Source organism: Varanus komodoensis, unplaced genomic scaffold (assembly GCF_004798865.1).
Source record: "Varanus komodoensis strain SLA01 unplaced genomic scaffold, ASM479886v1 scaffold33, whole genome shotgun sequence".
Classification (NCBI taxonomy): domain Eukaryota; kingdom Metazoa; phylum Chordata; class Lepidosauria; order Squamata; family Varanidae; genus Varanus; species Varanus komodoensis.
Genome location: NW_025335817.1, coordinates 2,787,086 through 2,806,516, shown reverse-complemented (window position 1 = coordinate 2,806,516; position 19,431 = coordinate 2,787,086). Strand labels below are relative to the sequence as shown.

Here is a 19,431-nt window from a genome sequence, read left to right as displayed (position 1 = left end):
CGCCAAACTGAAGCGGAAGGCAAGCAAAGGAAGGACTTTATGGGCCTGGGGTTCTGAAACACGCCCTTTGCCACCGCCACCTCCGCTTAGGTCCTCCTCCCGTTCCTCAGTTTTGATCTTTAACGGACAAACCCCCCCAAAGCCTGCGCACGAGGTGAAACAAGGATAGACCTGGGGAAAAAACCCTGCAGCCAGCCGTGCAGCGTGAACCTTCCACTTGGGTCGCCGCTGAACTTTCGGAACAAAGCGAGCATTGTTTTCGCTTCCTGTGCAAACACTATTGATATTTCATACTGAGATTTCAGCAGACAAAGGCAGCGCTTTGCGTTGACCTCCGGCATACAAGGTAAGGAGGGAGGGAGGGAGGATTGCTGGAGAGCTGCTGGGCTCCCGCCCCACTGATGTGAGCCAGGACAGACGGCTGGACGAGAGGAGCTGCCGGTCCAGTCCCGCATCGGGGCCCTTCTTATGGTCTCACTGAGAGAGAAACGTCCTGCCTAAACCGCATTTTTGAGCTTTTAAGCAAAATGCCCAGCGGAATCCTTAGGCTCCTGCCAGCCAGGTTTGGAAGGAGTTTGTTTATTCTGCTTTACTTTATTTTACATACACTCTTCTTTTCCTGTATTTGTTTATGTTAAGAAAATAAACATTAATAAAAGAATCAAAAAGAGATTTGGAGGCAGTGGGAAGAAACGGGGTAGAGAGAAGCGTAGCGTCGGCGGGCAGCCAGTATGGATTCAATGCCACATATGAAGGGTGAGATTCTTGTACAGCAGACCATTGATCAGCTCAAGAAAGGCGTGTTCCAGACCTGGGCATTCTGAAAACCACGTGTTTCTACACACACGGCTTTTGTGTTTGTTACATGCCCATTTGCAGACACTATTGCCACTCTGACTTTCATACACGATTAATCCCCGATAAGAGCTTTCACTGTAGGAGATACAACTCACGGTCGTCATCTGTATGCAGCTTTGCCTTCAGTTTCTCCATCTTCTTCTCATCCCGCAAGAGCGTGCGATCTTTCTTCAGGGTCCCGGTACCCTCCTCCTTTTTTTCTTCGGTGCCCTCTTGGATTAAGGAGTACTCTTCATAATTTGTTATTCCTAAACGTTCCGGAACAAAGCAGACCAGAACTCTAAGCAGCAGGAGCTGGTAGGGAGGAGAAAAAAGCAGCCATGCGCACCACCTCCCCCTGCTGGCGTGCCGAGGAAAAGCCACACCATGCACCACAATACACTACAGTGCTGTCAACGGGCCAATGTGGGTGCACTGACTTCACGTGTGCAAACTGGAGAAGAACATTCCTGATGCTGACGGTTGATCCAGAAGCTCCTCTCCCAGAAGAGCCCTGAGACCGGGGCTCCAGCCTCATGCTCAACCAGCAAACCTCAATGCCATCAAACTGGCTCCCCTGGCCCCCCCTTTCATTCTGACCTGGCAACTACAGAGTTAGGGCTGCTCTCCTGCCCCTGCAGGGCGGTGGAAAACCAAGTAACTGAGGGTGGGAGAACTCCAAGACCGGCTCTCGATCTTACCTATCCGACTACAAATGGTGACCAACAATTCCCCGACGGTCTTCGAGTCGTCCACCATCACCGTCTTCACTGCACCATCCAGCATCCGTATCTTCTGTGGCCGGTGCTTCTTTTTGTATTCCAAAATATCCTAGGAAGCAAGTCACAGGGATATTTATTTATTTATTTATTTGAAACATTTCTATGCCACCCCCATCGCAACAAAGCCTCGGGGCGGCTTACAACATAATTTAAACATATAAATAACAAATTAATACAATTAAAAATTTAAAAAACCCGGTAACATCTCAGCTTAAAAATTTAAAACCTATAAATACATAATAAAGTAACAATTAAGTTTTAAATAAAAAGGCCTTCGCCTGGTGCCGAAAAGCGAATAACGACAGCGCCAGGCGGACCTCTCTGGGGAGCGCATTCCATAAGTGAGGCGCCACTGCAGAGAAAGCCCTCCTCCGGGTACTCACCCTCCTAATATTAAGGGATATGTCATGGGATACAGACCAGCCAGATGGAAGCGCCAACGTTCAGAGACAGGGCCCCTCACTGGAGGTCCGGGCCTCGGCCAGCGCCCACCCACGTCGCCCCTGGATGCGGGCGCTGCGTTTGCCGCACCGCTCCTGGGATCCACCAGAGCACTGCCTCGAACATGGAGAGTCCATCTGGCCGTCCGGCCTCGCGGGCCACCGATGGCGCGCTCCCCTCGTTCCCTGGAGACACGGCAGAGGAGGGCACATACCCCGTTCCGCAGCATGTAGTAATCCAGGGTCCTTCCAGCTTCAAGCCAAATGCCCTTCCGCGGATCTTCATCAGACAGGAATAACCCATAGTCGGATGCTGAGAACGGGAGAGGGAAGGGGGCAAGGGTGAGCGTCCAGAAGGCCTCCTTGCTGAGCATCCTTTCCAGGGAAAGCCTTCCACCTGACGAGAGACCCAGAGTCGCCCCAGCTTCTCTCCCCACCTCCTGTGCCCTGATCCCATCCATCCTCCTTCTCTCTGCTAGAATTGGCTCGCTTGCCAATCAGTTCGAAGTTCAGGAGGCTCAGAAAAGCCGACGGTCCTGGGGCGCGCGGAAGGGAGACACACCGCCGTCTGCATGGCAGCGGGAGCAACCAAAAAGCTCTTCTTTTGGCAAGGGAAAGATAAAGAATTGGCCGTATTATCACACTAGAGGCTAGGAGAGTCAGCACTGCTTTGACAACCCTTCCGCCCTTCCAGGGGTGGGCGAGATCGATGTTGCAGCCGCGGAAAATGTGTGCCGAGGAGCAGCAGGAGGACAGGCTGCCAGAAGGCCACGAGGAGCTCACTGCAGGAACCACAGACCAAAACTGTGACACCAAGAGGCATCGCTTCAAGGACAGGGCTTTAATCTCTCAGCGCTAATTAATGAAGGCTGTCCCGGAAAGTAATGAAGCAAATAATACCAAGTGGTTTAAAGCTAATGCTCGCACTCTATCAGAGCCTGTTACGTTGCGCCCGCAGCGGAGCCTGTGCCGGAGGGGAACGGCTCGCGAGCGCGTGCAGCAGAAGTCCCAGGCTCCGATTCCGCCTGGCCCTCGCTTCCACCTGCTCCGGGGCTACCTGGCCAGGTGAACGCCCATCTCGTCTGCGGCAGCGTGGCTCTTCATGGATTACAACTCGCCGGGAATTGTACTGCTGGCCGCCTGATTTGGCAGTCTTGAGACGAGCGAGCGGATGGCCACCCTAAAGTCATTCTGAGTTCAAGCTGCCCTGGCAGGGGACCCCAGTGGCCTCTGCCCCGAAAGGGGAGACAACAGGCACTGCCAAAACGGAGGGATAAACGAAGCATTACTTGCGTTGCACCTCCGACACGTAGCCGACCCAGCAGCCTCTCCAAAAGGCACTGCAGCACCCACTTTGCAGCAGGTTGCAAAGGTTTCCCTGCAACTGCAACTGCAAAAGGGTTGCGAGGCCAATTCCAAAGAAGCAGCGAGTGGTCTGTTCGAGGCTGCAAAATGCAGAGGCTCCATCCACCTTGGAACGGATGCCTAATCAGAAAGGTCTCTAAACCAGGGGGGAGCAACTAGTGAGCTCCCAAACGTTGTGGCCCACAACCCCCATCAGCCCTCGCCAGCACAGCCAGTGGTGAGGAATCATGGGAACCGGAGGCCAGAGGCCAAAACATCCGGAGGGCCACGCGTTGCCCATCCCTGCTTTACAGGGACCTCTTTGGTAGCCTTTATTTGCTCATGAGAGACGAGGGGGTACGGATTCAGAGGCGGGAGGCTCCCGATGATCTTTAGGGAAGCCGGCATCACACCGAGGTTCTCCCCAGGACTCACCCTGCCCCGTCTGGGCCTCCGGCACCCGCTCGCGGATGACCCGGCACGCGTCGTACACGGCCGTGGAGGGCTCGAACTGCATCGTCTTGACCACATTGCAGTGGCGGACACAGATCTTCAGCGACAGCGCGACCATGCTGCCGGCCGGCGGGCGGGCTGCTCTTCAGCTCTCCTTCGGGGGACACAGAACAGAGCACAGCGCGACTCAGCACAGCTTGCTTGCTTGCAACCGTCCCGTCCCGTCCCTTCGGAATCACGCAGTTATAAACCAATTTATTCAGTCATTCAAAGGTTATTTAATTATTTACTTGACGTTTTTATATGCTGTCCCAATGCTAAACGTCTCTGGACGGCTTGCGAAAACCAAAATCTTTCCATCATAGCTTAGTACAAATTCTACTCATTTTGGAACGGGCCAGATTTTGGAGCCTGATCCCGCCAGGTCAGCAGAAGCATGCTTGGCCCAAGCAACCTTAGAGTTTATCCTCCCCGTTCCTGGTAGATCAGGACTTCCCTTTCACTCCCTCTGCTCCAAGATGCTGGGAACCCCCAAGGTGGAGGGGGGTGGAAGATGCCCCTGTGGAAGGGGCAAAGGGGAAGCCCAATCTTGGGCAGCAGGAGGCGTGCCTGACTCGAGCGCAGTCTTGGCACTGGTAGCAGGTGTCTGTCAAGGCGCCCGGGCTCGGGAAGAGCTCCCAGGAAAACCAGGCATTCCTACCCTGGAGGTGCAAACCAGAAACCTCCTGCAAAAGCTGATTCAGCAAGATGCCAGGGCAGACGGCGATTTGGAAACCGTGCTGAGGTTCTCCCTCCCCTCCACTGTTCTTGCCGGCGGTTCCAGGAGCATCCCCAGAAGGAAGGGATGAGCCACCGCCGTTCCCTGCCCTAGAAACAGGGACAGCGGTCCACCTTGCAAGGACGGTCCCCGCACTGCCAGAAGGGCATTTCCTGCAGGCGAGGGAGAATGCCCGGCAGCCTCCGGGGTTACGGATGGCCCCTGCAGTGGGGGCGATGCCATTCCTCCAAGGGGCTGAGCTGGGATGCACGGGGAGTGCAGCAAGGATCCCGGGAGCTGGGCTGCAGCCAGGAGACGCGGAGCAGCGCGGGGGCCTTTCCTGCTGTTATCCTTGGAGCAACCAGGCCGGCGGGCCCCAAGTCCCTGCGCAGAGGTGCAGGCGGGCCTGAGCCTGCGTCTCCTGGCTGACAGGGGGGACGTGGCTCAGTCCCTTCAGGGGGAGCATCCCGCAGCCCGTCGGCCACCCCTCGCTCCTCAGGCCAAGCTCCAACGACACAAGCAGAACAGACGGGCAGAAACGCCAGGAACAAAGAACAGCCCCCGAGTCTGGCCCACATGGAAAGTTTTGTGGAACACCTTGTGGTTTTTAGAAGCAAGCAACCGTAATGGTGACCCAGGAGTCTCGGGCCGTGAAACCAACTAACCAGCAGCGCTTCGGAAATAAACGTTTTGGGGCAAACCCCTTGGAGGATGTTCATCCCTGCTTTTCATTTCATCTGCTCCAGGCCAGCCCTCCCCAACCTCGCACTCTCCCATGGCACTGGACTACAGCTCCCATAATCACTCCCTAACATGGCCACTGGCTGGCTGGGGATGATAGGAGCTGTAGTCCAATCACAGCCGGGAGGCAGGGGAAGCTCTGTTATTCCTTGGCATCTCTGTCCCTTCTTTTTCCCTCTTGCAAGGAACCAAGGAGGCTTAGGTGGTCCTCCACGTCATCCTCACAACAACCCTGCGAGGTGGGTCAGGCTGCACATGAGCGACTGGCCCAGTGAGTTCCCTGGCTGAGCGAGGCGCCAGCAGGCACCCTGAGCCCCTCCTGTGCCACGCCAGCCCTCGGCCCGTGGCGGGGCAGCTGCCAGAACGCAACACACGGACCGTCCGGTCTCCTGGATCGCTGAACAGGAAGCACTTGGCTTGGTGTCTGGCAGCGAGAGCGTGCCGCTACCCCTCGGGGTGAGAGGTGCGTACTCTGGACATCCTCAGAGACCTTGTGTGGCTGCGTGTCAGCATGAAGTCTCCTTTCTGTGCATGCGCTGAGCACAGACCCAGAATGGGGGACGCGTCCTGTGGCTGTGTAGCGAGCCAGACAGCCGGGACGGAGCCTGGAGCCTCGAATGCGCCACGCCAAGGGCGAGCTGCTTGGCGACGGCGGCGCCCTCCCTCAGCATGCCGGCAAGGAGGGATCCCAGAAGCCGTCTCCACTTGAAGCAGAATGGAGTAAGCCAACGTTCTCGCCATGAACGATGACCAAACAAGCCCCCAGCCCTCTCGCCTGGAACACACGTATGCGAAACAGAAGAATACTGAAACGCACTCGCCCTTTTTCTACGTCGAAAGCAGTGCCAGCAAAAAACAGCTCCATTCGGACAAACCGAGGCCGCGTGAAGTATCTGGCTCATGCAGAAGCGACATCACAGCATGTGCAACACTGGCAGGAGCCGTCTTTGCAACAAAAACAAGGCACTTCTCAATTCCCAGCCCAGCCATCGCTCATCTTAAATTTCGGCCTCCCCCAGCCCAGCACTTGGCAAGGAAGTCCGCCAGGAAACGAGGAGGTCCCTTCCTCTTCCTATGAGTCAGGACTTTGCGCTGCCAGAAGCCTCACGGTGCTGACCATGTAAAGGGAGCACAGCTCAGTGCCTGTGTGCAGAGGCTTCCTTGCTGCTGAGCTCCGGGGCTCCTGGAAAGCGAGGCACAAGGGCCGGGGAAGGCTCAGCCACTGGCAGGATCGGGGCCAAAGTGGCGTTTTTAAAGGAGCCACCCCCGGTTCCCAGGGCAGCCAGCTCCGCAGAGCAGCTCAGCAGAGGCAGCACTTGCTGAGCGCAGAAAGCGGAGGGGCTGATGGGAACGAACCCCTGAAAGACGGAAAGGGAGGCGCAGTAGCCCCGCTGGCTGCTTGCACCCCTCAGACATGCTGGGGAGAGGGCTGGCTGGCAGGAGGAGCCTGCCACCCAGGGCCCCTCGCTGGGCAGCGAGGGCACACGGCCACCCCCACTCCCGTGGCTGGAAAACGGCCTTCCTTTCACTTGCTTAACTGGTTCCTTAATCCATTCAGTCTGTCGGCACGGTGTTCCTGCCTGAGAGAGGGCGGGCTGGAGGCGAGAAACGAGTGCCACCTAATTAGATCCAGCCGCCCTGCTGCTGATGTGAAGCACCCAGAGAGCTCTGGCTGTCGGACGGTAGAGAAATCCATCCATCCATACGTCCAAGAAAAGAAACCCACCATCAAATGCTTCCATTCCTCAGCTGCTCGTCTCTAATCCAGTACAAGCGCTGGCCTAACTCGCAAGGTTACTGGAAGAGCAAATCAGATTTGGCCTGCCAAGGTCCTTGAACTCGTGAAATATGCTGCAGAATCGCTTAGCAGATCTAAAAGGCCACCTCCTCTCACACGAACCGGGCCCTGCCTTGAGCTCTTCTCCTGGAGCTCTTCCTGTGTCCCACCACCAGGAGATGGTCAGCTGGGGGGGGGGGGGGGGGGGGGGGGTGCAGGGCAGGGTCTTCTCTGTGGAAGCCCCCCTGCCCCACCTGTGGCACTCTCTCCGAAAGCGGGTTAGGCTGCCCCTCTTTGTGTGGTTTCATTTTCTGCTCTGCTTTTTGCTTAGTATTTTAAAGGTGCACCCGATGCCTGCTTACGTAGAAAAGAGTCATTCTCATCCAGCCACGCTGCAGAGCTTTCACTAAGCTCTCCCCTGAGCATTTCTGCGGGGTATCCCAAGAGTTCAGGGACTCCTGCATCCAGAAGCAGACTAATCAAACAGGCTTTGCAGGCAGCTTCCAAGGGTGGCGCTGCTAAGGACCCAAAGACAAGAGCCTAAGTGGCAGCAAACAGGCTGCCTCTGCCTGCAGAAACAGCTGGCTCAGCTTGCTAACCCTTGTCCAAAACAGGACATCCTGCACCTCAAGCTTCCCAACAGATGCTCGGCCAATTTTCCACAAAAGGAAGAACTTTCTATGGATTGTCTAAATCGGCAGATAAAATCGAAAGTGCTCGGGGATGGGAGAAGGCCTGGCCCAGGATCTTGCTTCCCTGCAGGTGGCCAGCCACAGGCAATTATCCCCCAGGGGGGCCAGTGCTCAGGGAAAGGGCAATGCTTCGCATGCAGGGGGTGCTTGGCAAAGGTCCCACCCACAATACTAAGCCAGCTGGGCTACGGCGGAGAGTGCTTCCTCTCCTCCCGGCATCCGATACAGTGCTCTTGAACATGGAGGCTCCACGTGGCCAGCACAACAAGGGGCTGACATTGGAGCTTGCCTGCTCCACGTATTGATAACTTCTCCTTTAAAGCCATCTAAACCAGTGGCCACTCAGTAGTGAATTCCAGCTGGTTGGGTGAAGAAGGACTTGCTTTGCTCTCCTCTAAATCTGGAAGGCCACAAAAGTTGTTTTCAGCTCCGGGGGATAAGATGCTTGGTGCAGTGAAAGAACAGTACAAGATATTTGGTGTCTGAGATGAAAAATGCTTTTAATGGCACTCAGAGAGTACAACACACCTTTATTTTTCTATATGGTGTTTGCACAGAGCAATTTACTGTGGAATTTAACACTGACACAATCCCATGAAGTGTTTATTTATATCTCTGATAAATTTTATATCACCCAATAGCTGAAGCTCTCTGGGTGGCTGATAACAATTTAAAACATAAGTATCGCTGAGCACTTTGAGGCTTAGTGATACCATGCTTACCAAAATACTGACGCTGATCACACGACGACCGACCGAAGCAGACCGAAGACCCCGAAGACCGACCCACCCCGACCGAAGACCGACCCACCCCGACCGACCGACGCTACTTTGACAAAGCCCAAAGTTCAAAATGCTCTGTTTGCTATCCATTCAGCGCATCTTATCTCTGATTATTCTTTTCTGCTCTTTCAGATGATCATTTCACGGCTAGCCAGCTCAACAAATTGCTATTCGTCTCTTTCTAATGCCTCCCCCCCTCCGTGGTGTGACTCAAATTGTAATGAAGTCGCGTTTGATTACTCATTAGAGGATATGTATGCAAAACAACTCCCAGCTTTATTAAATTGTGGATCTGAGTGCCAGCCCCTAATCTAATAGTAAAGTTTTCCTAATACAGCTTAGAAGGCCCTTGGGCAAAGATGGTGGAAACTAGGTCTAAAAAAATATAAATAAATACATACATAATAAATACCACCTTCTCAAACCTGGACCGGTTCCAGCCTCTTTGCCTTGGGTTGCAAACTCCACCACAATAGCTTCCCCCAGGAACTTCTCTGAAATGAAATTCAGCCCTCAGGCCAAGAGAGGTTCACAGCCCTGCCTTGATGGAGTCTTCTCCAACCAGAAAGTTTCCAGATAAATTGGACCCCAGCTATCGTCATCCTCAACAAATCCCATCATGAAAGTTGAAGGTTAGGGCATCAGTGCCTGTGTTTTGTTGGAATTCCTTATAATCCACTGGTTGACATGTTAAAATAACTAGTTGATAAGCTGGTAACTGGTTAACATATTAAAGGAAGGGGGATGTTGAGGTTCTGTTTAAATTGCTTTGTGTCTCAGACAGGGTCAGATAATGGTGGCTCAGCAACAGAGGATGCCTCTGGACAAATTCTGGGGAACAGGACATCCAAAAGTCCAAGGATCAAGCTCTGCAGTCTCCAGGTGGTGCTGGAAAAGTGTCCTTCGGCTTATCTGGAACTTTGGGAGGCTGCCCTCAGCCTGCTGGTGACAGACTGCTCTATTTCTCCCTTGCATCTTCTGACTCAACAAGCAAAAAAGCTCCCGTTAAAATCCTGCTTTTAAATCTTGAACTGGTTAATCCCTGCAATGAACATCGTGGGCATTTCCCATATCCTTGCCATTCTGGGTCATCGGTTACTTAGCGGGAGCTCCGAGAAACAGAATGGGCTCACCGACGAAAGCTGATAACACGTCCAGCAAACCAAGAGCAAACCTGGCCAGAATTCCATGTTAGGGAGTGGCGCAGCATTTTGGATAATCACATAACTTTCAAATGTGTAATGTTTTAACAGCTTTTATGCCTCTTTCAATAGGTGGTCAGCAGGGACCTTTCCAAGAAAGTCTTCACAGCCATTTCAGGTCCATCAAGAAAAGCTGGTTGTCCAACTTCTCTCAGAAATGCTGGCCAATGCCTTCTGCTTACAAGGAGCAGAACTTTGGAAAGAAACACACACATTCTCTTTCTGGTTGCTGGAAACATTTCCAAGGAGCAAAAATGGACAGGGTGTACACTGGAAAGAGAGATGGCAAAAATTCTGCAGCCTATAAAATTCAAGCCAGGGGATAAACAATTCAGGGGCGTGCAATGTGGCATTCACTCAGAATTCAGGAACAAGGTGCTTCTGAGCATAAGCTCGGTCCAGGAATTCGTTTGCAGTGCCAAGGGACATGGTTCTTTCAAAAAGCTATGCAATCTTACATCATATGGAGACACGGAGGGAATGAGGGATCCTTTCAGAAGAGCTATTGTTAAAAAATGGAGTATCAAGGAACCTTGCCAATCTACTGCAAACCCCCTCGGAATCTTCTTTATGCCCAAGGAGAGCCAAATTTGCCACCCAGGGGAATAAATCCAACTAGTGCCTCCATCGTACTTCCTGCAATGCGGCACAACTTACTGCCAAGTCCTCTTACACTTGTTCTGCTGAAAGGATTGGAGTCTTGTTCCCCTACAGTTTATTCGGTTCTGCAGGAGAACATCCCAGCGGATGGATCGTGTCCCACGGCTCGGATCAGCTTCCCACTCTGGTGCCCTCCTCTGTGCCTCAGAATTCGGAATGGGAGGACCAGGAATACTCATGCTAGCTGAAATTCTCCCAGCTTTTCTTCAAACTCAGGTTGGTTCTCTCATGTTCTCATTTGCCATCTGTTTCTCAATTCATTCAAATGGGGAAAATGGTGCATTTCGCAAATGCTTGGGAATTTGCAAGGAGGTTTTGGAAAACACGCTGTCCTGTTTGCACTCAGGGTTGTGAATGGAGCAGGTTTGTGTGAATTGCAAAGTGAGACAAAATTATCCGACACCCCTACCCAGCAGATGCCCCCTGAGTGGATGCATGCCTAACCTTGACACGGAGTCATGGAGAGAGCAGGGATGTGGGAACCGGGACAAAGCCTTGCCTGGAAGAGGCCTGCAGAAGTGCAGACTCACACAGAAGTAAACTTAGTTCAAAAGCAGCTTGCAAGAAACTGCGATCAGGCCAAACTTGGCTGAGCTTCTGCCTCTGGACCACAGCTGAGCTGAACATTCTCCTGGTTCCACGGCAGGGTAAGCATGCCCACTGCATGTTGGTGCCCTGTTAAGGGAGCCACGAATCTGGCATGTGCAAGGCGATCTCAGAGGCATCCAAACTCCTGCCTGTGCAAGAGTTATACAAGGAGCTCCAGGCTCAGTCCTCCCCTTCCAGGATCTTCTTGATCTGGCTGGATTCTGCTCTTGGACTTGAGTATCCCAAAGGAGCATGCCTTTATTAATAAAGCAAACTCTTGAGCCACAGAGACGAGGCTATTGGCAGCTCCTGGCTTCACAGCATCCTAACCGTTTCAAACATGGCTAGCTGGGGCAGCTGAAATGAAGGTAATAGGATAACCCACAATTCAACAACAACCTACAAGTGTCATCAGACTGTCTGAACCCAGGCAAGGTCTGGTCTGCTGCACTGGGAGCATTTTGAATCCAAACCAAACTGCTTGCCTCCAGCCGGGGAGCAAAGCTTTCTCTTAGATTCCTCCCAACAGAGGAGGCGGCAGCAGCTTGCAGCCAGAAGCATCGATGCGCTGAACATAGTTATTAAGGGTGTGGGAGCACCAAAGGAACAGTCTTGTTCTTATTTTAAAATCTGCCTATCCCACCTTCCAGGAGAAGCTTCCAAGAGAGCCGACAATGGGTAACATCAACATTTTACATCCAGCTTTAAAATCTAAAATAGCTATGAAAACAACCACACAGGGCTACAGGCAAGGAACAACACACACAAGATCAATCCTCTGTTGAGAGCCGAGGAGATAAAATAGCTTTTGCTGGGCACCGAAAGGAGAACAAGGAGGAATGATCCGACGTGCCGAGCAGGGCAAGCGGGGCAGAGGAACAACCAGGTCTTTGGGAGGGGGGCAACTGCTTCACAGGCAGGTCTTTGGGAGTAGTGGGTGTCTCGTGTTTGCATGCAGCCTTCAAAGCCCCCTGGCTCCCCACCACAGACAGGAGACAGGGACTGTCCCTGATATCCCCCCTCCCCATCATATAATCCCCTCAACCAGCTCCTCGTAATTAATGCCAGTTACAGAGACGAGAAAGTTGGACGTGCTCTTCCAAAAGGGGACATGACTTCTGCCATGAAATTCAGCTGCTGCACTGAAACCCCCCGATGAAAACCCCACCATTCTGATGACTCCGGAAGCAGGCAACGGTGGTCAAACCAACAGAGAGAGTAAATATTTTAGGTCCCTTCCCCTAGATGGTTCGAGAAGGAAAGGCAAAGGTCCTTTGAAGGCATGCTTTGTGGCATGACCCGTTACGCCAGTGGCGAAGAGACCCATTCGGCGCTTCAGTGCCGACGAAGCCCCACTTGGGGACTTTTGAGCAACGCCATGGAGGCGACCTGACTTCTCAGCTGAGATTCCAGCGTCAGATGCGATGCTAAGCCCTGCTTTGGAGTCACGGGACAGCCCTGGGTCACCCTCCGACTGGCCCCCTCACCACCTCCTGCCCCTCTTCTTCCAGAGAGCAGGAGGTTTCGATGAACCACAGTTTAGCATTACTTCTGAGGCTTACACTGTGGTCCATTATAACTATGGTCCTCTGAAGAAGCCACCTCTGCAAAGCTGGTCTGCAGGCGGCTTGCTACCTGATCCCTTGCGCAGAACATGCCGCCAGGACCAACCCGGGAAGCTGGCATTACAAGGCCCCTTCCCCACCAGGGAGCTCTGCCTCCTCTCTTGGGCGAGCCGACCCGGAAATTCTTCCGCCTCTCCCCTGACAAGATCACAGGCCCTGCTCCTTTCCTACACCCGGTCTTGGCAGCACACTACCTGGCAGAATAGATGCAGGTTCCACACAAGGCCCTTCCTCCCAGCAGGTTCCAGGTAACATCCGCACGGCAAGGGAATCCGGGGGCCGGCTGGGTCCGTCAGCAAAGTGTCCTTCAGTCCTTCCTTGGCACCTCGGTCACCAAATGCTTCACGCTCACACACAGGGATGGTCTAATGATTGTCCTTCTCCTGTTGTGAATCTAAAAAGTAAAAAAGGGGAGTGTGATTACGCCCTCTCCAAAAACCTAATTTCTTTCACTTTTATTTGACTTTAATTGGGGTGGGGGGAGGAAGTGGAATGCAAAACATCCCACAGTCATTGAGAATGTATTCTAAGCAAACAAATCACTAACATTTTGGGTGTGTTTTCTTGAGTGGGTGTATTTCATCCATTAAATGGGAAACAGCTTGGGTTTTGCACATAAGCACTGATGTTGGGTTAAAAAAAAAGCCATTGTGGAGGCCAAAAAACCCAAAACAACCTCCCATTCCACACAAGACTGAAGAATTTTCTAGAATTGTTGCTGTTTCTAACCAGTTTCATGTGATCCGTGCAAAAGCTGGGCACCTGCTTTAGCACCGTTTAAGGGGATACAGAAGGTGAAATGCAAGTTACATCTTTACAGGAGGCTACTACATGCTTATAATGAAAGCATCTGTGAAAAATCAGAAGCCATAACCAGTCGAAAGACCAACTGTTCCCAAAGGCTGCTGTGCATCAGTTTTGGTGTTCACACAAGTGAAAACAGATGCGCATCTGTGCAAAACATGCAAGACATACAAGCCTGCGCATGTTTATTCCAGCGTATCTCTCTCGGTGTTCCACTGGGTTACCCCACCGCTCATTTGGTCGCTCTTCTCTTTACCTTTCCTTCTCTAGTTTCCAGAGCCAGCTTCTCTAGACCACACGCCAGCTGCCCCGATGTTCATGCACCCAGCACCACAAAACTCGGCGCATCCCTAGCCAGAATACCTAAATGGAGTTTGCATAAAGTTTCAGCAAGTACGGAGAAGATAACGCCAGGTCTTTTGTGTGCTGCCATCGGTCTGGAGTGGCCCGTATTCAGCTTCCGTCTACTCAAGCTTTACTAGGCAGTCCATGAAGAACGGAGACCACCGGGCAATCTAAACACGCTATGGTGCAAGATGTCTCTTATATGAATCTTCCCTTCCAAATTTTTGTAAGATCCCACACTGCAAGTTCCTGCACACTGAATAAAGTATGTAAACTTCAAGGCAGCCAAGATAACGAGTAACTGCTACTCATCCCTACCCTCTGAGTGATCCTGATAGGACTCACTAGGGCAGTTTCTGGGGAGTCCCTCCCCACCTCCAATACACCAAAGGACAACACAAATGGGAAATCTTTAGTCCTCCGAATTTATGCTATAAAAAGCTAGGATAGATCCAACAAGATCACTGCACAGAACAAAGTTTCGTTTGGCACTCTTCTCAAGGTGCGGAATTCCACATCCGTTTGGGTTCTAAAGACAGGGAAGGGAAGGAAGGATGGAAGGAAAGCCAAGTGTCCACTGAGAAGCAACTCCTAAGCACCCTCAGCCCCAAGTTATGCAGTGGGTATGCTGGGAAGGCATCCAATAGAAGGCGCTGTTATAACCCACCAGAGCCCACTGGTAGGAATGTCCCAAAGCAGGAGAAACGGAGATGGTGGGCACAGGACATCTCCAAGGACAGGACCAGCTTTGAATCAACTCAACCCATTAGCGGGAGGCGCAGTTGGAAGCTGGAGAAAGGGCTTGCCAAGCTTCGCAGGGAGTTAAATCTGGGGGCAGCACGATTTCAAGCTGATTTGCCCAACTATTCAACACAACAAGGAGAAAGGAACTGGCTGTTTTAAGGGGCCACGGATCATGGCCTTTTCACACAGGAGTCTCCAGGGTTCTTCCGTCATCTGAACAGTCGGCTGAGGGACGGCACTAAAAAAATCACGTAGAGAAAAGGACATGCCAAGATTCGGAAAGCAGGCATGACGTAATGCACACACAGGCTTTCACAATAAGCTTGGAATGCTTTGCTGGAGCCCTGTGCTGGCTGCAGCACCAAACCCATAACTCCTGAAAGGCCCGATGTGCATCCCGCTGGGAGCCCTTCCATGGCAGGGGCCAGAGCAGAGCCCAAGTGGGAGGACCGCCCCCCCGAGGGTTCCAGCTGATGGGCTGCCATCTCCGAAGGGCGGAAGGTCACACGCCACGGATGTGCGGCTGAGGGCAACACGTACGTTGAAACTACACATAAGTGAGGAGGAGGATTCGTGCCCATGTACATCTGTGCCCACCCCAGCGGAAACCATGGAAGCACCACACAGGTGTATTCCACTGGTGCATGGAGAGGCAACTTGCAGGACGCAGGGTCCCCGGGGCACGGTGAGAGCCCACGAGGCACAGAACCACCTCCTACTTTCTGGACTGTCCCTCAGCAGGCCGGGAGCTCCTCTGCACCCCAGATTTGGGATGGCTGATCTAAGAACACAGCTTGCTGGGGCACAGCTTGCTCTAAGATTGGATGTATCCGCGAAGCTACCTCCCTGCAAATATTTCAGGGCTGATTTAAGATGTGGGTCTCGAAAAGCCTTTTGCTGCCACAGGTAGGCCACAGGGCTGACGAAACTGAGGATGGCTCGGATATTTGGGAAGGGGTGTTGAGCCTCCATCCACCTGACGGCAAAACTCACCTGCTGAACTTAGCACAGTCCAACGCAAACAAGACAGGGCCAGAAGGACCATCCTGTTCTAGCTGAAAGCTCTTCCACTGCAGTAGTGGACCCTTCGGGAAAGGTATTTCTGATTTTTGGAATGGGAGGGAAGGGGCAAAAGCTGGGAAGCTGCTGGAAATAGGGAAGGGCACTTGGCCCTCTGAGGAATGCCAGGGGGCTAGACAGAGACCCCAAGTGGGTCTGGGATTCACTCCCCTGCGTGGCCACATGCCTTCAGATGCCAGGCACTGAATTAGGTTGCTCTGTTTTGAATAAAGAGAAAGCATCACTAAAATAAGGTAAACCTGGCAGATGCTAGTTCTGGTCCAAATTATCTGGAAAGCACCGGATCAGAGGAGGCTGCCCTGGAGAGGCGAACGGATAACCCGCACCGTGTAGCGCAGAACTCATAAAATGACAGCACTGCTTGCTCAGGAGCACAAAAGGGGGGGGCGGGGGGGCTGCAAACCCGTGCTGGAGCGGAGCGATCCCGCGAGAGTCTGGCTTTTCCAGGAAGCAGGCAACCCGCTCTCAGCACTCGGAATTGATCGAGATGAGCTCATTGAGAATTCTCGCCGATAAAAGTCCTCCTTTCCAAAAGCCTCTCTTGCAGCCCTTGCCATAAACCTGAACTCGAAAACTGCATTCTGTTTAGCTCATGTGTGGCAGCGATGGCCACCAGCGCCGGGGCTGCAGGGATCCATACGAAAGGACAGAAACTGGGCCGACAGCGCAGCTCACGCCAAGGAACGGGCACCCCGAAAGGTCACGGGGGACGACCTGGAATACCCAGGCTTTGCCGCCTCACACGCAGCCTGAAAAATACTGCCAAGTCCCCCCAAGGAGTGTTTGCTTTTTACTTTGACGTAAAGAAAAATTAAGGCATCCAAAAGACGAGCACAACTTTCCGATAGCTCAGATCTTAAACAGCAACTGAGTTCACTTGGAAAGAGACAAAGGAAAGCTCTGGAGCGGATTTTGGCTGGTGTTGTGCAAGGCTAGGGAAGTATAACTGATAGGGGGGGGGGGGGGGGGGACGGCCTAAAGGGGAGCTCAGTAGCTCATAGGAGAATCAAAATATAATTCAGACAACATATGATTAGGCTGCACATGTCATGAGGGGATCCATATATGCCCAGCCGCCCCTTGAGATCGGCGGGGGAGGCCCTTCTCCGGGAACCCTCCGTGAAAGAAATTAGGAGGGTGGGTACTCGGAGGAGGGCTTTCTCTGCGGTGGCGCCCAATCTATGCAATGCGCTCCCCAGAGAGGTCCGTCTGGCGCCGTCGTTATTTGTTTTTCGGCGCCAGGCGAAGACCTTTTTATTCAAGCGGCATTTTAACTGTTAATATTACTGGATTTTATCTGGCCAGGGCGGCTTATTTTATACTGTATTGTTGTATTTTTAATTTAATATTTATATTTTTAATTTATATTATAATTTTAACTTAGTGGTGTAAGCCGCCCCGAGGCTTCGGCGAATGGGGCGGCATAAAAATGTTTAAATAAATAAATAAATAAATAAATAAATGTGCCAGCGAAAGTCGAAGGCAAAGGAGGAAAGGAAGACCGAATGTGAGATGGAGGGACTCCGTTAGCGAAGCCACAGCTGTGGGCTTGGAAGAGCTGAGCATCTGGAGGGCCTCCATTCACAGGGCTGCTGTAAGCTGGAGACCGCCTGTGGATGCGCAACTCGGGGGTCCCTGCAGGCTGGCATGGAAGGGCCCCAACAGCAGCACAGAGGTGCTCCCGGGCAAGCGTGGCCATTGCTGCGGCAATCACGCTGATCCACCGGCACTCAGCAGATCCAGGTTCTAAGGTTCATGGTGGTCACTGGGTGACTTCAGGCCAGCTGCTCCGCCTGGCCTGCCTTACACGGCTGTGGTGAGGAGGCGGCTTCTGTAAGCCACCTGCGGCTCCTTGCAAGAAAAGGACAAGGCGTACACATAATCCATGCATCGCTTGCCGGGTCAGCTAAGAAGGACTTCGAAAGAGGCTGCACAGACCGAAGGCACTTCAGTTTCCGAGTCTGTCCAGGAAGGAAAGAAATCGCCACCAGGGAAAGCACTTTTGCTGTGGATCTCCCACTCTGACCATATCAGCATCTTTAAACGTGGGGCATAAAGCTTGGCAGACTGGCTGCATGCACCCAACCCACGGACGACGGAGGACCCGAGTTTGACCCACGTGGACAGTCCACGGAAGGCTGCTTGGCCATGCCGAATCCTGCATCTCTTCCACTGGGCTGTGTTCCAGGACAGCCCAGAGGCCGGTCTTTTAAAAAATAAGCTTCATTCTCCAAGCCATGCTGGCGAGCAAGACATCTCATCATAGGAGCATAACCTGGCAGTGAAGTTTACACGAGCAGAGACCATGCAGCTGTCTCTGCCCATTGCTGCTAACCCCATGGATTCGGAGTGGGCCAGGTGCCAGGATAACCTGGACCAAAGCTCACTTCCTCCACCGGAACCGACCCATGGGGGCGCCATCTTGCCCAGGGAAGCCCACATTATGGCAGACGAGGCAAAAGGTGCAGAGGAGAATGAGCCACAGGTAAAGGTGGGTGGACCTTTGCAAGTGGGAGGGGATGAAATGTAGCCCCCCATGAGGAGGCCTGATCCATGCGGGATCATTGAGAGCACCCCATGCTTGGGGCCCAGTGGGATAAGCTGACTGCACCCCGTTGTTCGTCAGCCCTGCCATCTTCCTGAAGACATGGGTCCAGCCACCCCTTGTGATGGGCAACCACTCAAGTTCGGGATTGTCCTCATTGCAGACCATTTTAAAATGTTTCCAAGTGCGCATGTGCTTCCTCCGGTGCTCTAGGTTTATATGCAGACAGTTTTGATAAAGTAATATTAAAGGTTTAATTTTTGTAAACCTCCCATATAGAGAACTGGGACAAATGAAACGGCTCCTTATCTTTAAATGGGACTTGCCCTGATCAGCACTTCAAAAAAGAGGACCATCCTTTAAAAAAGGGGACACTTGGACAACCTGAGGCTTAACATCAAATATTCTTGGAGAAAAAGGAAAAAAAAAAAAACCCTTGAGGTTTTTCAAGCAAGCATTCAACTTCAAATGCCAAAGATCCATCACTTGAAATGTCTGGATTTGGGAGGGACCGCAAGAGCTCTGCAGACTCCTGACCGCTGGTGCGGCTCCCCGGAGCGGCCAGGTGTCCTTCCGCCGGCCCCAGGTTGGAAACTCAGATTCAAAATGCCGGAAGACGAAAAGGAGTCACTCCACTGCATAGTTTTGACCTGCCCAGGGAGTGGCCGTAGACCCTGCAGACCGAAATTGCCGCGGCTCTCCCTCCACACGCCGGAGCAGGACAGCCGCGACGCCACATCTCCCCAGCTCATTCCACAATTGCTCCTTCGCAAACGCTTTGCCAAGCACGGTCCTTAACTCCCTGTCAAAAGGGTTCAAGGGCTTCGAGAGCCCCTTCGCGGCGCAAAGCGAGCGGGGCTCTTCGGAGGAAGTCGCCACGCAGAGGCCGACGGCTCTCTTGAAACCAGATTAAATTGTGGCAGGATGCAGACTGCCAGGAGCAGCCGAAATAGCCTCCTCTGACCTCAGAGAAGCACATCCCCTATGGACGGATACACAAAGAGCGCCTTCTGCTCGACAGCTCCCAAAGAATTGCCTTCATGCAGACACCTATGGGGCTCCGAGAGACGCCTTCTCTCTGGAATAACGGCCACTGGGATCCGGTTCTGGTCCGGAGGGCCAGCACCAGCCCACCCAGTCCTGGGGCTGATCCCTCGGCCCACCCAGCAAATCCAGGCAGGCCTGGTGAAGCCCCCTGCTGGGGATCAGCGCCTGTTTGCGGCCCATGCACCC

At 52.9% G+C, this 19,431-nt stretch overlaps 1 protein-coding gene across 2 annotated transcripts in view; it reads right to left on the bottom strand.

Annotated features, from left to right (window-relative positions):
* Nucleotides 1-19,431, bottom strand: part of TLN2 (talin 2) — a 116,287-nt gene that overhangs the window by 70,029 nt on the left and 26,827 nt on the right. For both annotated transcript variants that reach the window (XM_044438951.1, XM_044438950.1), the window contains exons 2-6: nt 12,875-13,074; nt 3,839-4,010; nt 2,275-2,372; nt 1,539-1,668; nt 954-1,106 (exon numbers count right to left, since the gene is read on the bottom strand). In XM_044438951.1, the coding sequence (XP_044294886.1) occupies nt 954-1,106; nt 1,539-1,668; nt 2,275-2,372; nt 3,839-3,974 (517 nt within the window). In that variant the 5' untranslated portion in view covers nt 3,975-4,010; nt 12,875-13,074. The remainder of the gene's footprint in view (nt 1-953; nt 1,107-1,538; nt 1,669-2,274; nt 2,373-3,838; nt 4,011-12,874; nt 13,075-19,431) is intronic.